This window comes from Galendromus occidentalis, unplaced genomic scaffold, assembly GCF_000255335.2.
Source record: "Galendromus occidentalis unplaced genomic scaffold, Mocc_1.1 scf7180000077512, whole genome shotgun sequence".
In the NCBI taxonomy this organism is placed as follows: domain Eukaryota; kingdom Metazoa; phylum Arthropoda; class Arachnida; order Mesostigmata; family Phytoseiidae; genus Galendromus; species Galendromus occidentalis.
The window spans coordinates 1,156,558-1,174,555 of record NW_003805500.1 but is presented as its reverse complement, the minus strand read 5'-3'; the positions used below and the strand labels follow the sequence as shown (position 1 = coordinate 1,174,555).

Genomic DNA, 17,998 nt, shown 5'->3' with positions numbered 1-17,998 from the left:
CTTCATTCTGTGTTGGGAATCTTCCAGGCCCGCGGAAGACCCGGGCCTACTCCGGATGACGGAGCTAGAAATCCATCACGGCTAACAATGAACTCGGTCGGTGTACCTTATACACGGTGCCACGCTCCGATATACCCAATATTAAAGGCTTCGTTGCTCAGTCAGAGAGTGTCGTCCTCTCCTCCTTCGCAGACGCTTCTCCCAAGAGATCTCTTGTGACCTACTGAATGTGCGATCAAGCGTCGTGGATTCTTTGCGAACGCAAAATTCGGAGAACGGCAAGGATCGGTGGGGTGTACCGATGAAACAGTCGCGTAGTCAGCGCGTCCAGCGCGTCCAGCGCTTCCACCCAGGGACTCGACGCCGGCGCCATGGAATCGCGCAGCGCGGGCGCCCGAGCTGGGATCGGCGAGAGCGTCCGCGGAGGCTCCTGCCCGAGTTCCCGTTGCCACATTCGTGAGAAGCCCCGAGCGAGTCCCCCCGGGGCAAGGAGCCTTCCGCGGGACAATTGAAAGACCGCGGCACACTGTTCTGGAGCTGAGAAACGTGTTACCGCCTTGAGCGAGCGGGCATGCATGAAAGTCCTTAAATGGAGCGTGAGTGCGTGCAAACGATTAGCCGCTGGTCGAATCAATTAGGCGCACCACCGTGCGGACATGTAGCTTCGCACGGAAGAACATTGCGGAGTTCGAATCCGCTCGAAGGCTGTCTCCACCCCTAGGGTGAGGACCGAAGGGAAGGGTCCAACTCCACCCACGGGGAAAACGACAACACAGCCTTCTTCCTCGAGCACGGGCACGAGGCCTGCTACACGTTGCCTGCAAGCATGCAGTGAATAGCCCACAGGATATAAACAAGGCCCACGTCATTTATCGAATGATCGGCGACCCCGGATAGACAACGGACTCGTTGTCCAGGAAGCCCAACAGCATCCACGACGTGCCAGTGCCAATCCGATTGCAGTCTCCGCACTTCTTCGTTGCGTCGACAGCAATGTGTTCAGTGGTCAACAATAACACAGCGTCAGTGAAATCTCCCGTAGAAGAAATGCTTCGCTACATAGACTCTCTGCCAGAGGAACCGCCGAAACCGCGCGATGAAATAAAATCGCGGCGCTTCTGGATGTCGGTGTGGTCCGAGTTCATCTCTACCTTGATTCTTACAGTGATCGCAAGTGCCTCATCGCAAGAGTCCGATGTACGGCAGAGTCTAGCGGTCGGTTGCACCAGTGCCCTCTTGACGTATACCCTCCACGGAGTCGCCTTCAATCCGGCCGTTGTCCTCGCCCGCTTCCTCGTGGCCAAAGTATCGTTTCTGAAGTTTTTCGCCTCTGTACTCGTACAGGCTGTGGGTGCTATCGCAGGCAGCGTCTTGGTTTTTGCTCTGCGTAACGAGTTCTTCCAATTAGTGGAGTCCAAGCTCAACCTGAGCCAAATCTTCGGAGTAGAGTTCTTGGGCTCACTCGTGATCGTTCTGACAGTTCTCACGTCAGACGACGACGTCGAGACCGGCTTGTTGAAATTCCAAGCGTTCCCCGTCGGAATTGCTTATGGTGCGGCTACGCTATTCTCGGTGAGTCTCATCTTCTTTTCATCATTTGCATGAAAGAGTTCCATCGACGAATCCATCGTCGACATGAGCGAGGCTGTATTCTCGAAGGCCCATTTCGATTGCCTACAACATAAAAGTTAGGGATGAGCGCACGATCCTTCCGGCTCTTCTGGTCAGATATCGACGCGGCGACACGATCAAACGGGGCGGTCGACATTCTCGGGTCCGGAGTCCGGAGCACAGTACCGTCGCCCCGTCGACCCCAACCCCGAACTGGAGCCTTGCTACTACCCGTCCGGGGTCTCGGGTCCGCGGAGTATCACTCCGGAATAATTGATCCTCCCGGAGCACGAGAGCTAATGCTAGATCTCGTCGCGGGAATCGAACTCACGAATGAAACGAGCTACTCAAAGAAAACATCCGCGATCAGACTCCCCGACTCTCCGGATGAGTTTTCCCTCTCCGGACGAACTCATCATCGACGCTCGAAAATCGTTCGCCTCATTTACTCCTCTGCGTCTCGTTCCACCTTGCTCCCGTCAACTGAGAGACATCCATGGTATCCTGAATCCGATACCCTTCGTCTCTGAGAGAAGCGCGTCCTCGTGTTACACTTTTCAACCAGAGATACGGGCGCTGCCATATTCTCAGCTCGGGTTCATAATTTTCCGCCGATCGACGCGTTTGCGATTTTTTCCCAGCTCGAACACTCTAAGTCATTATCGACTTTCCGAACGAGGAGAATTCCCTCCGGCTCATTGGGCTCCGTGACCGAGCAATCGAGGATAGCGGAACCAGCCGATTACTGGAACCCTGATGAATTCATGGAGATACGGAGCATGTCGGCTTTATCCGCGCGAAATTTTCCCTCATGCATAGAAATCCGCAGCAGATCTGCGCACAAAAGCGGCGGATGACGAAGATAAAACGCCGAAGTTTCCGTTTGAGTTCAGTCGGACCCTACACGCAATGACCTCGTCCATCTCAGTGAGTGAGCGAGCAGCACGTCGATCGCTCGGCTCTTCGGTTAGCTGGTCGCTCTGACGGTCGCTCGATCAAACCGTGCACGTTCGTTTCGTCGAAACCCAATCCGCCCCGAGTCGAGCTCCTGGTGGAAGCGGCGATAAAAAATGGAGATGAACAAGAAAAGACAGCGAGAGATACATGCACTCATCCACCATGATGGATCTGCTCATCAAAAGCGTGTCTGCAGCGCAATATATGATAATAATGAGTGGCGGGCCCCGAACGAAATACATATATTCTACTGGTCTTTCCGGATGCCGCTCCTGATGCTGATGCCCTGCAACATCAACGAGGACCCGTCGCCAAAATGAATACAGCGATTGCGCCAACGTCGTGCAATAGAGGGCGTGTGCCAAAGGAAGATGGATGACGTCAACGTCATTCCGTGCAACTTGAAGACATTGATGCACGCTAGTCACGCGATGACGTTGTCGCCCGAAATGATTATTTTTAGAATGATCGACTCTAGCCTCACCCTCCCTCTCACTTACTAGAATAGAACGGCTATTCCTAAACGAGACACGACCGATGCATGGTTATCCTGCCCCTGCTCCGCGGCAGATTCCATGAAGTTCAGCATGGCTGGAACTACTGCGATAAGTTCCGCGATTCTTGCCTCACGACGAGTTCGTTGCGTGGAGGAGAGAACTCAAGACAAAAATCCTCCGCTACCGAAAGTCGCAAACCACGACGGAAAAGTAATGGGGTGGAAAAGAATGAAGAAGAGCCGGAGCTCTTTAGGGAACTTGGTCCCGAAAAGAAAAAAAACTGTTGTGGACGACAGGGTTGATGTTTTTCCGACTAGGCCCGCATCGTTTCTCCTCTTCCCTGGCACCGCTTCGACCCGAGCGTCTGATGCAAGTTCCGCTGATGACCGTCGCCCGTCAGCCGAGGAGAGCTCGCTCGACGTTCTTCTTGACGAAAGAGCTGACCTTCGGAGCGCGGTTTTGTCCGCATTTCAGACGTCGCTGGACTGAGACTACCGACGAGGGGCTCCCTGAATCCATCGGTGGCGGAGAGAAGATCGGACTCGCCCCCGCCGGAGCTTTCTCCATCCTCCTTCAGTACCAGTGAGTGGTAGTGATCGTTCTCTGGCCACCTTCGAAGCGTCTCGGTGTCTGAGTTCGCCCTCACCGCGTATCGTAGGCAGGCCGACCAATGTCTCTCGTCTCTCTACTCTGTCCTTCAGGTCCGCTCTGTGGATCGGTGGATTCCGTGAGTGCACGGAATTTTTACACTATTTGGCTCGGAGCCATCTGCAAAGTGAGTCTCGGCAGTCTACAAAGGTCTCGCTGATGATTGCGTTCCAGTTTACGTAGCCTACGGTTCGCGTGTGCTGCTGGGTCATATGTGCTTAGGCAAGCACAAGTTTCCTCCGACAGCAGGAGTCACAGAACTGCATCTCTCGCGAACTTAAGAAGCCGAGACGGAACTCGATCGGGCCCTAGCTTCGAAAATTCAACACAAAAAGTTCAAATCGTCGGGATTGAAAGTTGGGATCCCACACGTCCGTCGCGGAGCTCATCTGTCCCGAATCGGAGTTAATCGGAGTCGCGGACTCGAGAGATTCCACTCGGAATGAATCAAAAGATAGCGGGCGAGTCTCCCTTCGCTGATAGGAGTTCTAGGTTCCGACTCATTACGTCTGATCCCACACCAAGAGCTATGTCGGACTTCCTCTAGAAGCAGTGGGATGCTGCCTCCCCAAGGAGTCTAGGCGAAGCCAGGATCTCATTGGAGGAGGAAAAACCGATAGAGAAAGATACGATCGGCATTGAAGGATGCCAGTCGATATACGGGCCTCGTACTCGTTATTTCCTTGCTAGAGACACGGGACGACTTCATATATCTCGGATCCCGGTCCGAGCGAGAGCCGGAACATGGAAAAGATATTTCCTGATAAGAGAAGGGAAAAGGAATCTACATTGCAACGAATATTGACTCGGGCCAGACAGGCACGAGAGAGGAAGTAAGCATCCAACCAACCCATCCGCTTTGCTATCGGTCCTACGACAAGATGTGAGGGAAGAGAAAAATATCTGTGCCTCAAGTCAGCAACAAGAGTTGCGAGTCGCGACCGACAGAGCAGCTCCCGAAACTCCAATTTTGAGCTGATACGAGCGAGTCTATACATGGATCAGAGAATACCCAATGGGTTCGTCTGCTGTATCGGAGATCTGCTTACTCTCGGCCTAGGTTGACTCTTTGCTCCACAGAGTCATGCGTATTCGCCTGGTGAGATTTCTGAGGCTCCGAGGATAAACCCGATAATCCACATGAAGTCCATCCGTGGACAGGGTCCGACCAGGCTCTCGGGCTCACGAGGCCTGGTGTACCCCGAAAATGGATCTCGGATCGGAAACGATGGAAGCCGCTCTTGATTGAGCGTCGGATAATGTCTATGATCTTCCTTCATTGATGGTTCATATCGTTCGTCACCACGCGCTGGGTCCGGGAGGATGAACAATGCTCGGTTCCCGCAGGCTGAGGTTTTCTGCTCTTCTGGCCTGCTTCCTGGCGGGAAGCGCAGCTTAAACACAAAAACAGAAAACAGGAAACCTCGTAGCAGATAGATCATCGCAGTTTTTTCTCCAGTCCTCTGCCGCATCGGGTGAATGGGCGAGCGGGCAGGCGGTCCGAGGCAGGCGAGATTCCGAGGGGCTGAAATCGAGATTACACCGAAGTCCCTTGCGCCGAGAACATTACCGACAGCAGCCTCCGCCCCGGGGACTTCGCACGGGGGGGATTTTGGCCGACTCCACATCGTCCCGCCTGGCACGGGAAAAGTCCACGATGATGACGCCTTCTGCGGCCAGGCGGCGTGCATTATACATGTGGGGACCGGAATGAGTTTCGCCGGGAATGGCGAAAGTTCCTACCGAGTTTTATAAGCGCAAATTGTCAGGCGACAGCAGCCTATTTCAGGATTTGGTATCCTCTATCTCGCTGGGCAAAGACGACAGGAGTGACCAACAGGATTTTCGCGTAAGTAGCCCGGATTCAAAAACAGCCCGGAGAAGGACTCGAGAGTGTCTCTTCGTTTATCGTGGACAACGTGCCTGAGCAAATATTCGGAACTTCATCCCCGAGAACGGGCGAGTCCATAGGTGTACTTGATCGCTGTTCCCGTGATCCATTGACTACTCTTCTCGTGCTGCCCCTAAATGAGTTTCCTCCGTATTGATCGGAGGAAGATAAGAATTCCACCGAGATCGGAATCGCATTGGGTTTACCCTCATTTCGTGGTAACAATGTGCATGAATTCCCACGCTCCTCTCCCACACTTCCCTCACCATCTGGAGCCCTGGAGGATTCGCGAAAAATTCTCAGATATTACATGGGCTTCTCAGATAGGGGTCCTCCTTGCTTGAGCGTTCTGTGAGCTACTGCTCGCCTCGATTCGGGTTCGAAAAGACCGGGAAGTCGTAATACAACGTCAGATACCAGATGTCACGAGACGATTGCTGTTCCGCCCGAACGGACACCAAGTGCGACTATTGAGGAACACGCTGCGCGCCACAAGTCAGCCGACTCGCTTCCTGTGGGGGGAGGCAAGAGTGAGGCGAGAACGAGGTCAGAAGGTTACGGCAGAGGGGAAAAGGGTCACGGTTGTGCATTGTGCGGCACCTCACGGGAGCTCGTCGATTCGCTCTCTCGACCCACCTCATCCGTCAAGCGTGCCTGGGGAATAGCTAAGAACTCCTTCGTATGCCGCCCGTGACCTCAGCGAGTTGCCTACTGATGAGCTTTTCCCTTCCTCCTTATTTCTTCCCAATTGTCTCCGGCCGAGCGTTAGAATCGAAATTTCGGGTGATCTACAGCGCTGGGAATGATTTCCGGAACAGTTTTCGAACTGCGAACGAGAGTCAAGCGGTCTTCAGACCAGCAGTAAGATTTCACAAGGAAAAGGAATAAAGTCGTCGGGAGGACTTGTGCTCCAGCTTGCTATGCGTCGGCCTCGGCTGACAAGCTGCTGATATAAAGATCGAGCGAGGAACTCGACGTCAACGAGTCCTCCGTCGCAGTACGATTAGCAGACTCGGTGGGAACAGAGCTGCTCTCGCAGCTGCTTTGAGCTTCCACTACGAGGTCATTCGGGTGTACGAGAGCGATATCCTCTGGGAACTGCCGTTGACGACGCTCGCAGCAAGGAGAAAAAACAGCCGCAGCACCACCGCCAGAAGCTCGAGTAGATTCCGCTCACGTAGTAGCGGTGTGCGCTTGCAAGAAAGAACATGCGAGCTCGCAAACCCCCGCAGGCTACTCGATTTTCTTCGTCATTCACTGAATTCCTGCTGATTATTCGATTTTTCGTCCGCCGGGAAAAGGGGCTACTAGACGAACGGCTGCTCCCGGACAGACAACAAGGTCGCACTGAACATGTCCGGGGCGGCTCGAAGCTGCGTCGAGAGGAGCAGGAGGCCCGCATAGGAACGGGGAGCGGGCAGACGCAGGAAATTAACCCACGAGCCGAATTCGCGGGCTCGCTGGAGGCCGTTCGGAACGGCGGCGGCGGATGCGGCTGTGGCACCACCATCAGCGTCAGCCGCAATAGCAGCAGCAGAGGAAGGTAATTAAGGCCTGAACCGTTCCCGAGAGAGCGAATCCGTGCAGTTACGACTTGCGAGACCCCACCGGTCGCGTCCCTGTGAGCTCACCCCTTGCTGCGCGAGCGAGATTCTGCGGGGCGTCCCCGTTTCCCCTGCTGGAGCCAGTTTCTGCATTCGCTCCTCCGCGAACCTTCCTGCACCTCTGCGAAGTGATATCAGACTGCGGCCACCAACCCTCATGACGACTGGTGTCGTAGAACTCCACGTACGATTGTCGTATCGTGGGCGCTTGAATTTTCGTGAACGATCCGCCAAGATTAGCCCATTGGAGAGATACGGCGAACGACAGAGCGGCTCTGCGCAGTTGGACTTTCGAAGAGGGAAACGGAGGGAGGGCTCGTATCTTGCGATGCCTACCGAATACGAAACAGAAAATTGGAGAGCGGCAGCGACAGCGGAAAAGAAGAAGAGATCTGATGAATTTTTCACCATAGCCTCTCTCGTCTCAGCCCTCACTTCTATTACCCACGGTCTCAGCGCGAGCTTGAAACCTTTTTTCCGACAGCATGCCGTTTTGTTCTCCGCCTCGGTGAGGAACAAGACGTCTTTCCTCTCGAGTGGACGAAGATCCGGGATAAACGGACTATGAAAGGATGCTACAGCTCGATGAATGCATCCTTAGCATAGCACAAGATTGAAGTCCATTCTCTCGTCTATCCACTCAGGATTCGGGAGATCGACACCACGCTTCTCCTTCATCGATGGTGCTCGTTGTGGCAACAGAGCTGGTTCTTATGATCTGCGTGCTCGACACTGCGCTCCATATCCTCCAAACGAAAAGGAATCTCGACGACGATTATCTCGATAATCGAGCTGGGACGATCAAGAGTTCGCGACTTCTCGTTCATATCCAGCTGCTCCGGAAGCAGTCCCTGAGTCAGCAGCTTATCGTCGTGATATCGCCTTATGCATGTACATAAACATTCAAGCTTTCATTATTTTCCGTCGGGGTCTTGCGGTGGCTGAGCTTCAAGCGCCGAGGGACACGAAAAGCAATTTCCTCCGCGAACGGAATTCAATCATTTTGGCTGGCTAATTATCGATCGGCTTGCTGCGCGCATCGCGGCTCGGGTAGCTCCTCCGTTATCTACGCTCGATCTGTTTCCTTTCAGCGTAAATATAGAGCCGCTCAGCCAGTTTTGTCGAAGGGCATCCTGTACCCCCGATATTCGCGCCCTGCGTCGAAGGCATACAACAAAACAAAATCATATGCCGAAGCGGGTTCCGTGGCTCATTTCTCCCTTTGAATAATGTTCCTCCGCTTCGTTCCAGTTCTCGTACACGGGAATCGGCCTCAATCCCGCCCGAGCTCTCGGACCCGCGATACTCACTCACGAATGGGATCATCACTGGGTGAGTAAGATTGTCGACAAAGTAAATATTAATGTTCGATGAGACGAGCTCCACCTATTAGCTGTCGGAAAGGGAGGAGCGATAGAACACGCACCGGTCGAGCAAGAAGTTTGCCCTGGGATGAGTGCGCGACGGTGATAGCAAGTGATTTCGCAGAACAGCCGGGACCACCATCGCGTCTAGACCCGTTTCTCGCCCAACTGTTTTCTACTCCTTACATTCAGGAACGCCTGTGATTGTCTCGAGAGAATCGCCCGTTATTCGCCGCGGGAATCTAAGCCGTAGAGTATCGCAAGCCGCCTTACTGAATAATTTTCATTGCGCCTCATTCCCGTGGTCGTATAAACACGCAAGGCTCTTATTGTCTAGCGTCTCGTCCGAGCTGCGTTTTGAGCCTGGCTGGACGATATTACCGAGGACCGATTGCGCACAGCAACAGATTGTTGGGTACATGCCGCGCCCGCCGGCCACAGAGCTTGGAGATTAAACAGCGCTCCCGTGGTCAGTAATGATGCAGTGTCCACATATCGTCCCTTGCGATAGCGAGTGCCCATTCTAGTCTGAGCATCCGGTCTCGTCGACCGGTCGACGCTGCGACCAGGGACCATACCCAAACTTTGGTGGTTAGATCTCACGTCGCAAACTTACGGCCTCATTTGCCGCCGTCCTGCGGGTCGACGAGCTGAGAACCTTACAAGAAAAGCCAGGACGAGCGTTGGCCTCGCTATACGGTCCTGCTGACTCACAAACAGAAGCCAGCTGCGGGAAGCCCGTCCCCATGGGTTTCTCCTCTTCCCATGCGTTTCCTCTTCTCCCGCTCCAGGATAAATGACAAAGCGAAATCGAGTCGGTACTCCATGCGGGACCGCAGCAGAATTCTCCGCGGAGTCTGCAGCATACGCCTTGCTTGTTAACTCGGTCGGCTTCTATTTGCGTGCTGGCTGCTCTCGGTCTATATGTCGCGAACCAGCAATGGAATTCGGGCACCAGAGCCCCCATTCATGCGATGCGGCGAGTTGTTCGATTGGTCGATTCTCATCCCATTCAAAGGCGCGTCATTCCCGGCTTGAGAGCCATGTCCTGGCGGACGATGGAGAATGTGCCCTGAATGAGCGGCCTTCATGCCGTCCCCATCGAATAATGTCTCTAATTACGAGGGCGCGATAGGAAGCCGACCTGGGGAGCGAGGGAGATTGGGTAGTCGGGGCCAATTACCCTAGCTCATTCTCTCGATTTCTCGGCCTGAATCCTAGCGGAGGGGACGAGGATCCCTAGTGCCTGGGCGACTCCCGGATCGTTTCGCAATTAGCCGAATTCTGATCACCGAACGCAGTATGAGCGAATTGATTTGCGATAGTGAGCATATCATACTCGCCATAATTATGCCAGAATACGTATTCCATCCGAGATATATGCACATGTACGGTACATCGTGTTTTAGAACAATTATTAATTTTAAGGAGCAAGCGCGTTATCAGCACCGACTGGGCTTCTTCCAGGTGTATTGGGTCGGACCACTGCTCGGAGGTCTCATCGGAGGATTCACTTACGATTACGCGAGATCGTCCCGAAAGGACGTTCAGGAGCGCGCCGAGAAAATCCACCGCAAGGCGATGGCTGAGTCCCTGAAACGAGATTTCAGCGCCCTCTCCGGAGAAACCGAACTGACCAACTCGATGAATACGAATGATTGTCGAGTGTAACTTCCTCATCGGAGTCAATCTCACCAAGTCCTACGAACTATCAGACACCATCAAAGTCAGAAGCCAACACACATTCAGTAGAGACTGATTTTTTCCTAGGAAAACTCAGACGAGTTTGTGGATGGAGGAACCTAGTCGAACATTACTCACATTTCCGTATTGTTGGAATGATCGCAATAATTATTATCTGGTTGGAAGGTATGCTGGTTAGCTTGAGCTGATCTCGATTTTGACGTATATATATACCTCTTGGAAGCGCCTGATTTTACTGCCCGGACGTATCTTCACAGATCTTGCGCATTTGTTGCACTCGTCTGTATAAAAGTCTGTAAAGTGATTGAGGATGTGGGAGAGCTCCGATTCCCCATAGGGTATCAGGCTGCAGAGCTCGCATCAATTAGATTATCCGGTGCACCACCCATTCAATGTATTCACATGGAAGTAGAGCATCGTTCGGGGCATTGTAAATAAAATTCACTCTCTCATTAGAGAAGTTCCCGAAAGTACATAGCAGAAACCTTTTCTTTAATTCTCAGAATGAAGATTGAGCCACGCGAGATGGAATCACAACGATCTACGGGGAAAGATCGAGATGACGAAGATTGATGCATCCCTCCGGGCATTGACATCGATTCTAGTCCGAAGACCTCTCGAATTTCTTAGATCGCGTGAAACCCGATGATGGAGTGTTTTTTTTGAAGTGTTCTTCTGCGCGGTTGTGTCTGTCTATTTTCCCAAGTTCGACGCTGCGTACTCTCACTCCCGCCAGACGGCGCCGTCTGTCTTCGGCCCGATGGACATATTTAGTCAAGACTGAAAGGAGAATGTAGCGGCGAGTGAAGTCAGCGCCGAAGCGATGCGAGAAAGTCGAATGGGATTCGCTACGGAGATCTATGCGCAAGTGCGCGATTCCCTTTGTTTAGTGTTGCTCCAGTGACTAGTGCGGATAAATTGTTTTGAGAAGCCTCCCCTGACCCCCACAGTGCGTGTCGCCGACCATGGAGCGACATTATCATCAGCCGTACCAGCCCGCATACTCGTCTCCGAACGCACAATACGACAGAAGTTTTCCGGACCGAGTACAGGAACGCACTTACGAACAGCCTCAAACGAGCCCGTTCAAGCCAGATCCTTCCTTCAGAGCCGAGCCAACATATTCCAGTAGAGAGCCCTCTCATGGCCTACGAGAGTCGTCATTCGGCAGCCGCGAGCCTGGATACGGCGGTCGAGAATCTTCGTACAATTCGAGCCAAGAGCCGGCTTATAGTCGACCTCACGAAGACCCGTACCGAGCTCCGCGGGATGGGAGTTACAATCCTTACGAGCAGCCTCAACCGTCGCCTTCCCAAGGACCTCCGCTAGATTACAGAACACAAGTGAATACTTCCCGATCGGGGAGGCTCACCACGACGTTCAAAGCAGAACCGATTCCCATAGGAGAAGGGCTTCGGCTGAATCCGGGATATTTCAAAACTTGTCCAGGAATCATCAAAATCATCCAGATAGTGAGTAACCAACAGATTATCACAGAGGGGAGCATCAAGGTGCGATCAATCGATTGCATGAGCATTCCACCGGAGGGTGGCGGGCGCTCGGAGAGCATTCCCTCCCCGAGAGTCGGGTTCGATGCCTATTGCATAGCCGAGCCAGGCTGATAAATATCGTGAGCTATACCGCAAGAAGATCTTCAGCTCCCAGCAGCGGTTCATTCTTCGCCAGACTAATGGGTCTTCAAGGGATGTCCGACGGAGCTGGGGCATTACGTAGTCGGCAAGTGAGCACCGTGATTTCTCAAGGGCGAGCAGCAATTATCACAGTACGGTAAGGGTCAAAACCCCGCGAGCGATGCGTCACAATGAGAATGGAGCCAATGGCCGTAAGCGGGACTTCTGAGTGGAATCGCCACTGTCGATCCCGAGCAGCACTCAATGAAAGTCCGCGAAGCCTAATTCTGCGAGCGGGAACCAAAAGTGGGCATGCAAAAGAGCTGCTCACCAGAAATCGGTGACAAACCGAATGACGCTTCGAATTTTTCACGCGGCGCACGACTGCGGAACAGGCCCGAGAGCCTTCGCGCGTCAGCGCGGATTTGACAATGTCGCGAATCGTCTCGACAGCGACGAGAACAAACGCAGGGCTTCCAGTATCACGATTAGTCGAGTCATTTTCCACCCGCGGGGAGTTTTGAATATTTTAGGACGGCTGAATTTTTTGATGCCGTCGCGGGAGCTTTGAGAGGGGGATCGTGCTCATTCAGGAGCAAGAGGTCTGAACGAAACGCTGAAGCGTTCAGAAAGATGAATTAGGTAGACCCGCATCTGATGCCCCTCCGATGCTCCTCGGATTGATTTCAATCGCCTATTCTTCGGAGGGAAGGACAGCAGTCGTCCAGGATCTCCCTATCGGCCAATTACTATCGATAGAAAATTCTTGATCACTTTCCATGATTGAAAATCGATTCGATCAGGGAATAATTATGGCGCTTCTCAATGTTTTCACGAGGAGCGCTTCCTGAGAGAATGAGTGCTAGACAAGGGAGGTGGAGCCGCTGTCGACGCGTGTTGGAAACGACAAGCGTATCAAGGTCCTCGATTGTTCTCCTGAAAGTGGATTTGCCGTTGAGCTGCGGTGAAATCCGTTGGGACAGACCCAGAAACAAGGCGGCTTGAAGTGCGGGCATTGAATCGTACGACTCCATTGAAATCGGATCATCACAGAATCGATCACTCTATCCATCGTAAAACTGCCCCCTCCCGCATCGGTGATTTGCTTATTTTCATCGGACATCAGTCAGTGGGTCATTGGAGTACCTTCATTGGAGTACACGAGCCCAGTACTCTGTATAAAAGAGGGGTTTTCAACTCTATTGCTCCAGAGCGCTCTCGAATCGTTCGGCATCGTGAGAAGGTGGTCGCACGCGATCCTGAGCAGATCCGTCTGCTCTCTAAGCCGGAGAGCTAGCTTCGGAAATCACTCGAATGCGTGGTGGAAATCAACCCCGACAACGAACCAGAAAACACCGCTTCATCAGAACAAGTCATGATGGCCGGCGGAGTGTTGTGTCGAATGCACTGTTTCGTGTAGGCCCTACGAAGGCTGGAGACGCCCACAGAGGCAGAAGAATATTTTCACCGTCATTCATGAGACATCCCGCGCAACGTTCGTGTCGTGTTCTCGTCAGAATATTTGTGGTCCATCGATAACGCGTGCACAACCACACAATTTTCGCAAGAATGCTCCGGTCGTAATCAGTGACGATGCATGCTCAAAAAATTCGAGAAATTCGGATGGCGAGTCCTCCAAAAATTCCGGAACTTCATGACGATTTCCTTGAAAATCATTCATGGCAGAAAATTCTGAGAATGCGAGTGACGTTCGGGTGACATGACTTCTGTTCCTGCCTCGTATCAGTTCAGACCAGCTGATCAAGATCGATAGAATTGAGAAAAGCAAGGCCAATATTTCGGCGATGCTCCCGCTCTGACCGTTTGAAAGTAAATGTAGGGGGTCCCCTCCCTCCCTCCCCCCGCATCCCTACGTCATAAATGTCGGCCGCTCTGGCGGACTCCCACTTCTCCGGAAGTTGGCCCAAGGCCCTCATGAACGCGGAGCCTACTCAGAAGAATACACATACATGCGATAGCAGAGTGCTCTTGCGATGAAGTGCTCTTACACAGCATACGAAAAAGGAGACTTCGTCGGAACCCACGCTGATTTTCCGGCATCCATATCGAGGCGCTCCGATGTCGAATGTGTCCGGAATATATCGATCGTAGGTCCGTTTCCGGGTCTCTCGGGAAAAATCCTGACCGAGAACTTTGACTGACGAAGAACGGCTTCGAATGATTTTCTCGCACCCGAAGAATCCGTGCGTGTTCGTCTGCCGCGAACGTCGAATTCGGAGGGTCCTTCCTCTTCTAGCAACTACTTGAAAATCAATCAAATCGCGTGACGGCGCTCAATTCTGAGAAGGAGCGGATAATAACTCCAAACGACGCTCTAACCGTCGGAATGATTTCAGATCTTGGGAATGGTATGCCTGGGATTTTCAACACCTGCTCTGACGGGCTGCGCAAGATTCTTCTTATTTGTTACGGCCACATGCTACATCCTAACAGTGCTCCTGTGCATCATCATCATTCTTGGCATCGACAGGGCGCTATTCCAGATTCCTTGGTTGACGGGGGTGAGTAAGCCGGGCAGATAATAATTTGAGCGGAAGAGGCTCCGCCGGGTATCCTCTCGGAAACGATTGCCTCCAGAACGCAGAACGGCCTCGCGAGCTCTAACATACAATGATTACATACAAGGCTTGTCCTCCGATCCACGCTGTCAGAATGGATTTTCCAGCCATCTGGACGCCTCTTCGATTAAGAATTCGATTATCCATATCTCTTGCAGGAGCTCGTTTACACCGCCATTGCCGCTGTGTGTTTCTCTTTGGCATCGCTCATTCTTCTCGCAGACATTGCCTCCTACGATTGGCCGGGCAGCGATTATCGTGCTATTCGTGATCAGTACATCGGCGCAGGCGTAAGTGAGGGCTTCTAGTTAATACAAACTCGTTCGGTAGTGATCACGGAAGTGAAGGCGCTGACGGCGTTCTATAAAATGCTACGCTCATTCAAGAACGGCGAGCATCGGCTGAATCGGGATCTGACGTAGTGGATTCATTTGTTTTGCAGATTTTCGGGATCTGTCAAGCCGTAGCTTACGGATTTGGGATGTTTTTCCTATTCATCGACTGGAAAGGAACGAGACCGGTTCCGCCACCTCGGACGGTGACAACCAACTAGAATGATGCTCGCTCGTCAGACGCGAGCTCCCGAACGGAATCCGACACAGAATCCCCTCTGGGCGATCTTGGGTTGGGTCTGGCCGGGAACCACGAAATGGGAATACTTCTCTGGCAATAGGTAGATATGTCATCCGCGAGAAAATCACCAAATATTGACCCCGGGGAACCTCGAGAACGGAACGAGATGTGTTGAGATAGACATTTCACAATAAACCAGGGGGTCGCCGAGCAAGATCGCGAACTCGAAACTTCGGAGCTTGCATACCTTCTTCTTTCGATTGCGAAATCTGAATCCTCAGTTATCTAGGCAACCCTGTGATGTTGCTAGACACGATGCCCGAGACCACGGGACTAAGCCTCACATACGAGAGAGCTCGAATCGAATCCTCAGGAAAATAGCAGATTCCATTGTCATAGAAGGCTTGAGACTGCTTCCACCTAAAAATGAGCGAAGCCGCCAAGACCTGGCTCCCGAATTCCTGCCGTCGGTTTCGATCGATGAAGTCCCAGAATAGCAATAAGATCGGGAATAAGAAAAACTGTCCGGCGTAATCTCTCTCACAGCATCAGAGTCCAACAGTGCAAGTGCAGGAAGACTGAAGCAGGCTAGCGAGGAAGGTGTTCTCGACGACATGTAGACGCAAGGAACAGACGGCTGAGTCCTGTAATCCCCGCAAGGATTACCTCCGCTAGTATCTGCCGCGGGCTAATTTCCTGACACTATACGACACACGGCCCCTCTCCACAGTCTCGCCTACTTCCTCCGATCCGCCTCACGCCTGCTACCGGAGCTCCCGCTGTTGCTTAGCCGCGAGATAAGAGATTTTCACCCGACTGATGACGGGAGAGCTCGCACGCACAAGCCTCAGATCGTTGCTCAGTGCTTCTCGAAGTTTCCCGATCACGCTCTAATCCTGCAGTATAAGATGAATACTGTAGCGAGAGGACTCGACTACCTTGAGTTTCAGAAATAATTCGGAGGAGCTTCCCCGCTACGACGTCGTAAGCTTCAGGAAAACGCAGCATTCACATCAGATTCCAGTCCGCGGGATCTGGCGGTCTGAGGACGTCAGAACTCACTGTTGGGGTCTGGAAGTGTTGTGCGCAGATCCGATCAGGAGATCCGAACGCAGGAAGAAACGAAGGTGATGGAAGACCGATCGGAAACGGATTCCTCGGGAGAGTCCCACGAGCTGTCAATCGCAGAGGGCAAACTCTCTCGCCGATGACTCCTGTTCGCGACGCGTCCCATTGCGAATCCCGATTGGTTTCTGGAACAAGAGAAGTCGACGGTCCGGAAGCGTCCAATACCGCAACGATGCAGCTTTGAACAAAACACCGCGACCGCAACTTTCAATTGCGCTGTTCCAAGAGATCACTCCGAGGATAATGGTGCGTAAGACCCACAACAATAGCGGTGGAGGCTCCCGAGGACCGGCGTCCTCTTTCACAAAAGACGAGAGACGTTCGTTCGTTGCTCGACTTGCTGGCTGCTTGGTTGGTTCCTCCGTCTCTCGAACGTCTCGGAGTTCTCGGAGCGAGCTGCCCGTCTTTGGACTTGACAAAAGGATGACGTCGCACCGCCCGCGAACCCGCGCGCAATGCGTCCCGCCCCTAAAACGCACATTTTTCATTCTCTGCGAGGACCTCCGTGCTCCGCTTCTACCGGATCTGGCTTACTTGCGATGGCCAAGGGGAGCTCGTTTCCTCACGAGCAGGAAAATTTCAAATCAATGACGTGTATAACAAGTAAAACAGTATGCTTGTTTGGGTACGGGGACGCGAAAAAGTCGCACCCTCAAAGTGTAGGCTCGCCACTTGTCCCTCCGAAGAACCTTCGCGGACCGCTACTGGCCTCGCTGGCTTACAAGAGGAAGGATAGATATTTTTTCCTTCGTTGAGAGAGGGAGCCCTCTACTTTTCCTCTTTGATCTTCTTTTCGCTTTAACGCGTTTTTCGTTCCCCTTTGTTCTTGACTCCTGCGCTGCCAGTATCGGGGGTTTTCGCCGCCGTCGGAGTGGACGAGGTCGGAAGGTTGAAGGAAGACTATCGCCTTGAGCCGCAGCCAAAACGAAATAAATCCGAGGCTTTACTAAGAACGCCCTCGAGAGGAGTCAGAGCTCCGGGGACCGGCTCCGAACAAGAGCCGAATGCGCGGCACAAAAAATGCCGGATGCTAGGATGAACCTGATCCTGCGCGAGCATGAAAGCTACTTTCAAGACTTCGCATGCCAAATCGTTCTGTTCCGGGACAAATGATACGCTTGGCAAACCATATGGGGAGAGCTCATTGAGATTTGTAGGAATGGAGAAAAGAGGGAAGATTTTCGCCTCTGAGAAGAGCTTTACCGTCCCTCAGTCTTGGAATTCGAGCAGGAGAAAGTCGGAGCGAGAAATCGTATTAGGTGATCATGTCGTATGTCGTCGACTTTAATTTCGGCGTCTCCCCGGAAGTTTCGCGAGAGCTCAAGGATGCTCTCTAGCTTGCGAAGCCATGCAGCCGGCCGGAGTGAAACGACCGGGGAGAAGCTGTGAGACTGCTCCGGGACGGAGGTGGAGTGCGGAAGGAGGAGATTGCGACGCACAGTATATAGAGCAAATCCTGCTCATAAATCAACCTAATACCCAAGAGCTCTGAGACGACGACAGGGCTCCTCCATGAAACTCGGCCAGCCGTTTTCAAATGCGCTTCGTCTCGTCAAGCGACTCCACAGCCATACAATACATACAAAACAAAATACGACATCTCGTTTTTTTTTTCATGTCGAAAAATCAAGTGAAAACGAAACGACCTCTCCATCGACCGGCATTGGAATGACGCCCCTTTGCTTCGGAGCCTTGGAATTCGTCGGATCCGAGGGAACGGAATTTCTCTCGACGGTGCCTCTCCCATCTACGACGGCGATATACGCCACCGAGCCTATTTTGGCAAGTTTCCAACTTATCTTTCCAGAGTA

General features: G+C 52.7%; 2 protein-coding genes across 2 annotated transcripts; both read left to right on the top strand.

Moving 5' to 3' along the window:
• Positions 1 to 993: 993 nt before the first annotated feature.
• LOC100898436 (lens fiber major intrinsic protein) lies at positions 994 to 10,243 on the top strand. The gene is made up of 3 exons (XM_003747175.1): positions 994 to 1,572; positions 8,460 to 8,540; positions 10,040 to 10,243. Exons 1-3 carry the CDS (start codon positions 994 to 996, stop codon positions 10,241 to 10,243), a joined length of 864 nt encoding a protein of 287 aa, XP_003747223.1.
• Positions 10,244 to 11,228: 985 nt separating this feature from the next.
• LOC100898288 (uncharacterized) lies at positions 11,229 to 15,287 on the top strand. The gene is made up of 4 exons (XM_003747174.2): positions 11,229 to 11,748; positions 14,265 to 14,429; positions 14,645 to 14,776; positions 14,929 to 15,287. The coding sequence occupies exons 1-4, from the start codon at positions 11,242 to 11,244 to the stop codon at positions 15,037 to 15,039; spliced, it is 915 nt and encodes a 304-aa protein (XP_003747222.1). The 5' UTR covers positions 11,229 to 11,241; the 3' UTR covers positions 15,040 to 15,287.
• Positions 15,288 to 17,998: the final 2,711 nt, after the last annotated feature.